At 41.4% G+C, this 9678-nt stretch overlaps 1 protein-coding gene across 1 annotated transcript in view; it reads right to left on the reverse strand.

Annotated features, from left to right (window-relative positions):
• Positions 1 to 7656, reverse strand: part of LOC105003087 (coiled-coil domain-containing protein 7-like) — a 52557-nt gene extending 44901 nt beyond the window's left edge. Inside the window, exons 1-3 of the mRNA XM_010860056.1 lie at positions 7448 to 7656; positions 4543 to 4872; positions 2766 to 2858 (exon numbers count right to left, since the gene is read on the reverse strand). Coding sequence (XP_010858358.1) covers positions 2766 to 2858; positions 4543 to 4821 — 372 coding nt within the window. The 5' untranslated portion in view covers positions 4822 to 4872; positions 7448 to 7656. The remainder of the gene's footprint in view (positions 1 to 2765; positions 2859 to 4542; positions 4873 to 7447) is intronic.
• Between the last annotated feature and the right edge of the window lie 2022 nt (positions 7657 to 9678).

The raw sequence follows: 9678 nt of genomic DNA on the forward strand, positions 1-9678 counted from the left end.
ATTTCCCAGGAAGTGATGGGACCAGATGCCATGATCTTTGTTTTCTGAATGTTGAGCTTTAAGCCAACTTTTTCACTCTCCACTTTCACTTTCATCAAGAGGCTTTTTAGTTCCTCTTCACTTTCTGCCATAAGGGTGGTGTCATTTGCATATCTGAGGTTATTGATATTTCTCCTGGCAATCTTGATTCCAGCTTGTGCTTCTTCCAGCCCAGTATTTCTCACGATGTACTCTGCATAGAAGTTAAATAAGCAGGATGACAATATACAGTCTTGACGTACTCCTTTTCCTATTTGGAACCAGTCTGTTGTTCCATGTCCAGTTCTAACTGTTGCTTCCTGACCTGCATATAGGTTTCTCAAGAGGCAGGTCAAGTGGTCTGGTATTCCCATCTCTTTCAGAATTTTCCACAGTTTATTGTGATCCACACAGTCAAAGGCTTTGGCATAGTCAATAAAGCAGAAATAGATGTTTTTCTGGAACTCTCTTGCTTTTTCCATGATCCAGCAGATGTTGGCAATTTGATCTCTGGTTCCTCTGCCTTTCCTAAAACCAGCTTGAACATCTGGAAGTTCACGGTTCACGTATTGCTGAACGTCCAAGGAGTGGTGGCTGCGCGGGAGCAGGAGGCCTGAGAGGAGCTACTCCACGTTCAAGGTCCGGAGGAGCGGCCGTCAGGAGATACCCCTCGTCCAAGGTAAGAGGCAGCAGCTGCGCTTTGATGGAGCAGCCGTGAAGAGATACCCCACGTTCAAGGTAAAAGAAACCCAACTAAGATGGTAGGTGTTGCGAGAGGGCATCAGAGGGCAGACACACTAGTCAATCTAATCACATGGACCACAGCCTTGTCTAACTCAATGAAACTAAGCCATACTGTGTGGGGCCACCCAAGATGGGAGAGTCATGGTGGAGAGATCTGACAGGATGTGGTCCACTGCAGAAGGGAATGGCAAACCACTTCAGTATTCTTGCCTTGAGAACCCCATGAACAGTATGAAAAGGCAAAATGATAGGATACTGAAAGAGGAACTCCCCAGGTCAGTAGGTGCCCAATATGCTACTGGAGATCAGTGGAGAAATAACTCCAAAAAGAATGAAGGGATGGAGCCAAAGCAAAAACAATACCCAGTTGTGGATGTGACTGGTGATAGAAGCAAGGTCTGATGCTGTAAAGAGCAATATTGCATAGGAACCTGGAATGTTAGGTCCATGAATCAAGGCAAATTGGAAGTGGTCAAACAGGAGATGGCAAGAGTGAACGTCGACATTCTAGGAATGAGCAAACTAAAATGGACTAGAATGGGTGAATTTAACTCAGATGACCCTTATATCTACTACTGTGGGCTGGAATCCCTTAGAAGAAATGGAATAGCCATCATGGTCAACAAGAGAGTCTGAAATGCAGTACTTGGATGCAATCTCAAAAACGACAGAATGATCTCTGTTCATTTCCAAGGCCATTGTCACTCTGATACAAAAATCAGACACACCATGAAAAAGAAAATTATAGGACACTATCACTGATAAACATAGATGAAAAAATCCTCAAAATACTAGCAAACCCTACTCCAACAGTACGTTACAAGGACCATAAAATAAGATCAAGTGGGATTTATCTGAGGGATGCAAGGGTTTTTCAATATCTGCAATCAATGTGATACACCTTAAGAATAAAAAGCATATGATAATCTCAACAGATGCAGAAAACATTTCTGATAAAATTCAACATCTAGTTATGATTAAAAAAAAAAACTCTTTAGAAAGTGGGAATCGGGACTTCCCTGGTGGTTAAGAATCTGCCGTGCAATGAATGGATGTGGGTTCGATTCCTGGTGGGGGAACTAAGAGCCTGCATGCTATATAGCACGGCCAAAAAGAGACAGAAAAAGGAGGAAATAAAAACATTCAGATTGGACAGTAAGAAGTAAAACTGTCCTTATTTTAAGATGACATAATTGCTTAGGTACAAAACCCCGAAGTATCTATAGAAAGATCCTAGAATGAAAAACAGTACATTGAGCAAGTTGGTAAGATATAAGATCAACACATGAAAATCACTCATATTTTTATATACTAATAACAAGGGAAAAAAATAAAAAACACAATGCCATTAAAAGTCATTCCAAGTAGCATGATATTAATGTATAAATCTAAAGAAAAATATACCAGATCTGTATGATGAAAATTACAGAATGCTGAAAAAATAAATCAAACAAGAAAAAGAAATCAAATAAACCAAGAAACATACTGTGTTTGAAAGACCCAACACAATCGTTGGGTTTGAAATATCCAACATAGTTATTTTATTACATGAAGCCAAACCCAAATCCCTAACTAACAAAATTAATTATAAAATATAATCACTTTAATAGTTACATCATTTCAATATATACAATGAAGATATTTGTTAAAATTCAATAATCACTTCAATGTTTGGGATTCTTTTATTTAGCAAACCAAAAAATAGAAAAATAATTTCTTAACCCAATAAAGACTACACATTTGCAAATCAACTCCAACCAAAGCTTAAATATTAAGCAGGAGATTCATTAGCATCAAAAGTAAGCTCAAGATACAGATATGCCTTACTTAAACTTTAAGATAAGTATTTGGCAGAGGATGGAAAAAATCAGTACAGTACTTTCAGGTTTCCTAAGATGATCATTTTCATGGATGGTGAATTCAGAAAACATATATAGATTCTAAAAGAAAATCTTAGCCCTTTACAGCATTAATGTCTCTACATTAGCATTACATACACTTACAGAAAAGTTTAATTCTTCATGTTCAGGCTTCACAACTGCTTTTTCTCCATTTTGAGTGCCATATCCATAGGTTTCTTCCAAACTGGAAACCACCTATAAGAAAAATCAAAGTGAATTATGTACTTACAGTGTAAAAATTGTATTTATTAATATATTAAACATAAAAATGTACTTAATCAACCATGTCAGAATCATTTTAGCAGTAAGACTTATTTCTGCCAGTGCCATACACTTAAATTTTCCATCTCATGCCCCACCTCACATCATCCTGAAGAAGCAGTATAAGCAATAGTCCTTGATGCCTCTCAATGAAGGCAGGCCCTATGACTCTTCCATTTCCGCAATGAAGGAAGAGTCTATGAACAGCTGAAGCCTCAACTCTACTTACCACCTCAAAATCTGACTTGACTTTCTTTTCTTCCTTGAAGAGACGAGGAAAAATAGAGAGATGGAGACCACAAAGCAATATGTTTTTAAAGGAAATTCTCTGAGCTAACCCTTTGAACTTTGAGCAAACTTGTACTTTGGAAGTTTGATAAACTATACTTTTTGTATATTTGTGCTATCCCTCACTGTTCTCACTTGGTATTGGGTGCATGTACAACTCAATTCTGGATCAATGTGCAAAAAAGAAACTCAGAGAAAAGGAGATTTCCCCCCCTCCATCACTGAGAACTAGAGTTTCTAAAGTGCAGAGAAGAGCTAACAGAGCAAGCATGAAACTTAGAAAGGCCTATTCTTAGAAAGATCTGCTTATGTCTCAGAACCTGTATTTCAGGAGGATCCCCACTGTTTGCTGACTGATGATAATGGCTCACTGTCCCTAAATTCACTGTACAAACTGTATGATTTATGCTGAACACCTGCTTTCCTTCGGGGAGTATGGAATTTTGGTACATGAAGTCACGAAATCAAAAGATGCTTGTTCTTTGTCTATGACAAACCTAGACAGTGTATTAAAAAGCAGAGACATCACTTTGCCCACAAAGGTTTGTATAGTCAAAACTATGCCTTTTCCAGTAGTCAGGTGCAGATGTAAGAGTTAGACCATAAAGAAGGCTGAGCACTGAAGAATTGATGCCTTCAAATTATGGTGCTGGAGAAGATTCTTGAGAGTCCCTTGAACAACAAGGAGTTCAAACCAGTCAATCCTAAAGGAAATCAACCCTGAATAATCATTGAAAGGACTGATGCTGAAGCACCAATACTTAGGCCACCTGATGGGAAGCGCCAACTCATTGGAAAAGATTCTTCATGTTGGGAAAGATTGAGGGAAGGAGGAGAAGGGGGCAACAGAGGATGAGATGGTTGGATGGCATACTGATTCAATGGACATGAGTTTGAGCAAACTTTGGGAGACAGTGAAGGACAAAGAAGCCTGGTGTGCTGCAGTCCACGGATTCACAAAGAACCTGATACAACTGAGCTAGTGAACAACAAAAAGGCAGAGAGTACCAAGATGACCAACCTCCAATGAAACACTGGGCATTGAGTCTCTAATAAATTCTTCTGGTATACATTTCACATGTGTTGCCACAATTTGCTGTTGGGGGAATTGAGCATGTCCTGTGTGACTCCAAAGGTAAAGAAATCTAGGAAGCTTGGACCTGGTTTCCTCCAGACTTCATCCCATGTGCCTTTTCCTTTTGCTGATTTTGCTTTTCTTTCACTATATCTTAGCTATCAATATGACCATATGCTGAGTCCAGTGTGTCTTCTCAGGAAATCAATAAACCTGGAAATGGTTATGGGGATCAAGCATCAACAAGTATCTTACCATCTTCAGATGTTTGGTAATTTTCCTGATCAATTCATCTTCTGCTATTAACTCCTTTGTCTTACTTGATGGAATGGGCAAAGCATACCTTACAATGGATTCTCCTGTTGGTGGAGATTTTAAGACCATCGGTTCAAGTTTATCACGTACTACTTTTGCACTATGTTTTTCCTTTGGTTTAGGTGACAATGGTGAATTAAATAGTCCTTTTTTAAATGTTAATTCTGGAACGTTTACCAATTTACTACTAGAGGTCAACAGATGCTTTACTGGCTTCATTTTGTTATTTACTTAGCTTCTGAATTATAGATGAAAAATCTGTATTCCTCCCTGTGAATAAAACATTAAGATTTCAGATTAAAGATAATGGAAGATTAAAAATAATGAAATAATGCCACTTGCAACATGAATGGACATGGTGATTATCATACTAACTGAAGTAAGTCAGACAGAGACAAAAACCACATGATATCACTTATCTGCAGAATCTTTAAAAAAAAAAAAAGATACAAATGAACTTATTTACAAGACAGAAACAAAATCACAGAATTAGAAAACAAACTTCTGGTTACTAAAAGGTAAAGGTTGGGGGAACAGATAAATCTGGAGCTTAGGATTGGCATGTATACACTACTATATTTAAAATAAATAACAAGGACCTACTGTATAGCACGGGGACCTCTACTCAATACTCTGTAATAACCTAAATGGGAAAAGAACTTGAAAAAATATAGATATATATGTACACACTAACTCAATTTGCCAACTAAGTGCTAACTTTCTGAAATTAACATATTATAAATCAATTATACTTCAATACAAAACAAAAAAAATTTTAAAGAAACAAAAAGGATAGCAGGATTATCAACTGACATGAAGATGGTGAATCCTAAAATCAACTCTGGAGAAATTACAAAATGGAGAGGGAAACATTCCTAACAGCAACAACTAAAACCCGTGAAAACCCCCCAGACGTGTGATTTATGAGTGGGCATTTAGGACAGGTGCTGAAAGGCAGGAAGAAGACAGTGGCAACAGTGAAAGAATGTATTTAGAAAACTTTAAAATTTTATTTTTACCTTTCCCCCATTCTTGAGCTAACACATGCCTTTTATGCATATTATTATTTCCACAGAAAGTAATAGCCTTTCAGCAGAGCAATATGAGGGCAGCACCAAAGTCATGACGGACTAAATAAGGAAGTAAGACCGGCAGGCCTTAAGCTTTCATCCTCCTACTTCTCTTTGTCCAAAGCTGATTAACATTCAGGACAATGCCTCCTCCCCAACAGTTTAAAAGCATGTGCTTGACCCTGGGAATTGTCTGATAGACTGGCATAATTAAGATGAAATAGCATTGGTTCCTTGTTGTCTCAAGCACTCCACACCTAGATTAGTCCCACTGTTGTAATCTGAAGTATGTCCTCTAAAAACACATGTTCAAGTCCTAACCCTTGATACCTGGGAATATGATCATATTTGAAAAGTCTTTGTAGATATGATCAAGTTAAAATTAAATCATATTGGATTAGGGTGGGCCCTAAACCCATTGACTGGTGTTACTATAAGAAAGGAAGGCAAAGACACTTGTGCATAGACATAAAAGGAAGAAAGCTATGAAATGACAAGGGCAGAGATTGGAGGGGTGCAGCCATAAGCCATGGAATATTAAGGATTGCCAGCATCTACCAGAAGCTGAAAAGAAGCAAGAGAGGATTCTTCCCTAGAACTTTCAGGCGGACCACAGCCCTGCCAATATCTTGATTTCAGACTCAGGCTCCAGAATGATGAAATAATAAATTTCTCTCACAATAAACTGTTTCAGGGACTTCCCAGGTGGCCCAAGTAGTTAAGACTCTGTGCTCCCCAATCCCTGGTCAGAGAACTAGAGTTTGCATGATGAAATGAAAAATACTCCCTGCAGCAACTAAAGATCCCACCTGCCACAACTAACACCCCACACAACCAAATAAATTTTAAAAATAAATTGTTTTAAGTCACCTTATTTGTGGCACTTTGGTACCACAGTCCTAGGAAACTAATTTGCTGATTGAAATGATTCAATAGAAAGAAAAAAGTATGATTGAGAGAGAGGGAATTGCTGTGAAGAAGTCCTTGCGTAAACAAAAAGAAAAGGGTTTTAAGGCACAAATGGGCCAACGCACTTTAGAGGAGGGAACAGAGCAAGTTTATCTAAGATAGAAGATGGGAATGCAGAGATAATGGGCTACTTTAAGAAATCAACAGAAAAGGATGGAAAATTCACCAGGTGCTAGTAATTAACCTAACAAACCACTCCATCAAGCACACCACAATTTTTAAAAAGTTACGTGTGGTGAATACTTACAAAAAAATACTTAGAATTTTACACCTCCGTTCCATTTAACCCTCCTAACAGTGCCAGGAGGTTGATTCTGACTCACCAGAAATTGACCCAAGGTTACCGGCACGCTGGTTCAGTGGTAAAGAAACCGACTGCCTATGAAGGAGATGCGGGTCTGATCCCTGGTCTGGAAGATCCCCTGGAGGAGGACAAAAAAACCCACTCCCGTATTCTTGCCTGGAGAATCCCATGGACAACAGGAGCCTGGCGGGCTACAGCCCACGGGGTCACAAGGAGTCAGACTCACTGAGCAACTGAACAACAACCAGTCACTTTTCACCACGAAGACAAATGTACAGTGTTCCTTCAAGGATTCGCTTGATACCATTTCAAGCATTTTAAAGAAACATTATAGAAAAGGGGGAGCGAGGGGACATTATAGAAAATGTGGGTACACGGACGACTGGCCTTAAAGTCTGCATCAAGATAAGAAAGCGGAGAGAAAAACAAGGCTGCTTCTGCCAGAGAAACCAGTGGAAACGCTTGGTGAGGACGAGGGAGGTAGCTCACCCCCTCGGTGTACCTGCTGACGCTGCGGGCACTCAGGCTACTGGGTGGGCTGGCGCTGCCGTGGCTGGCTCTAAGGTGAACACGTTGGAAATTCTGAGCCTCCCGCACTTGCTGCAGGACTGAAGCCTGCAAATCCTGCAGACTCCAGCCCTGCTGTTTTACAAATGGACATTTGTGCTGAAAGGAAAGGGCGGGTTCCGACGACCCGCGACGGCAGCTACCAGCGCCGAACGCCAGCCGTCGCCCAACGGCCGTTGATGCCACGTCACGGCGCTGTCGCCCCAGTAACAGCGCCAGCGTCGGGAGCCGAGAATCACCTGCGGGAGGGGGATGGGCGAGGGCGTCCGCGTCCCCTACTCTGCCGCCCCGCCCTCTCTCCTCGGTGATTCCTTCCAGGTGATTCACATGGGCAGGTGATTCACGTGCGCAGGTGCTTCTAGGCTTTCGGCCTGGAGAGCTAAAACACCATCCTCTGTGGTGCTTTGAGAGCTTGGGCTTCACTGGCAAAACCTGAGTCCCAGGCCCTCCTCTGGCACCAGCTAAAGTTTTCACTGGGAGGTGTTGCGGAGTCAGTTGCCGTGCTTTTATCTATTTGTTTTAGACTAAATGTTTTGTTGCGAAATAACTGATTTGCCTGCTAAGTCACTTCAGTCATGTCCGACTCTTTGTGACCCCCACGGACTGTAGCCGGCCAGGTTCCTCTGTCCATGGGGATTCTCCAGGCAAGACTACTGAAGTGGGTTGCCATGCCCTCCTCCAGGGGATTTTCCTCAGGAATTGAACCCACATCTCTTCTATCTCCTGCATTGGCAGTTGGGTTCTTTACCACTAGCGCAGCCTGCTGCTGCTGCTGCTAAGTCGCTTCAGTCGTGTCTGACTCTGTGCGACCCCAGAGATGGCAGCCCACCAGGCTCCGCCATCCCTGGGATTCTCCAGGTAAGACCACTGGAGTGGTTTGCCATTTCCTTCTCCAATGCATGAAAGTGAAAAGTGAAAGTGAAGTCACTCAGTCGTGTCGGACTCTTGGCAACCCCATGGACTGCAGCCTACCAGGCTCCTCCACCCATGGGATTTTCCAGGCAAGAATACTGGAGTGGGTCGCCATTGCCTTCTCCCAGCGCAGCCTGAGAAGCGTGTAATTTACGGGTACTCATTAAGTACTCATAAGAATTTTGCCTCAGGAGATGGTCAAAACTAGTCTTACACTAAACACTTCCCTAGACCTGGCAAAAATGAATCTTCAAAGTAATACCTGAGTGAAATATTTTCAATACTTTGACTAAGAGCTCAAGAATATTTACAGGCATGTTAAAACATCCAGTACCCAACAAGGTAAAAATCATTCAAGTATGCAATCAAAAGTTGCCAGGTTGGGGGAGGGTGGTGTCTGTCTCCCAGAGTTTGCGCAAACTCATGTCCATTGAGGCTATGATGCCATCCAACCATCTCTTCTTCTGTCACCCCCTGCTCCTCTTGCCCTCAACCTTTCCCAGCATGAAGAGTCTTCTCCAATGAGTTGGTTTGGTGCTTCCCATCAGGTGGCCAAAGAATTGGAACTTCAGCATCAGTCCTTTCAATGATAATCAGGGTAATTTCCTTTAGGATTGACTGGTTTGATCTCCTTGGTGTCCAAGGAACAAGAGTCTTCTCCAGCACCACAGTTCAAAAGCATCAGTTCTTTGGCACTCAGCCTTCTTTATGACCCAACTTTCACATTCGTACATGATCACTGTACAGGTACATGAGGAGATTATCTGGGATAATCTGGGTGTCAGCAAGTGAGAAAGAGGCAGAGGGGGACTTCCCCGATGGTCCTGTGGTTAAGACTCTGTCTTCCACTGCAAGGGGCACAATGGGTTCCATCCCTGTTCAGAGAACTAAGATTCCCACATGCTGCCAGGCACGGCCAAGGGGGAAATAAAAGGAAGAGGGAGATTTGACATAGAAAAAAAGAATGCAATGTTACCAGCGAGGCAAAGATTGGAGCAATGTGTTCATAAGTCAAGGATTGTCAACAGCTACCAGGAACTGGAAGAGGAAAGAGGCAAATTCCCTTCTAGAGCTTTTGGAGGTAGTGTAATCCCACCAACACTATGACTTTAGCCCAGTGAAATATTTCACATTTCATGAGAGATTATTTTGTTTTAATACACCAAGTAATAATTTGGAACAGAAGCTATAAGAAACTAATACATGTAGTAAGTTAAAGACAGATACTCTAAAACCTAAGTGTTAGTTGTTCAG

The sequence above is a fragment of the Bison bison genome, unplaced genomic scaffold (genome assembly GCF_000754665.1).
Source record: "Bison bison bison isolate TAMUID 2011002044 unplaced genomic scaffold, Bison_UMD1.0 scf7180017864461, whole genome shotgun sequence".
In the NCBI taxonomy this organism is placed as follows: Eukaryota; Metazoa; Chordata; class Mammalia; order Artiodactyla; family Bovidae; genus Bison; species Bison bison.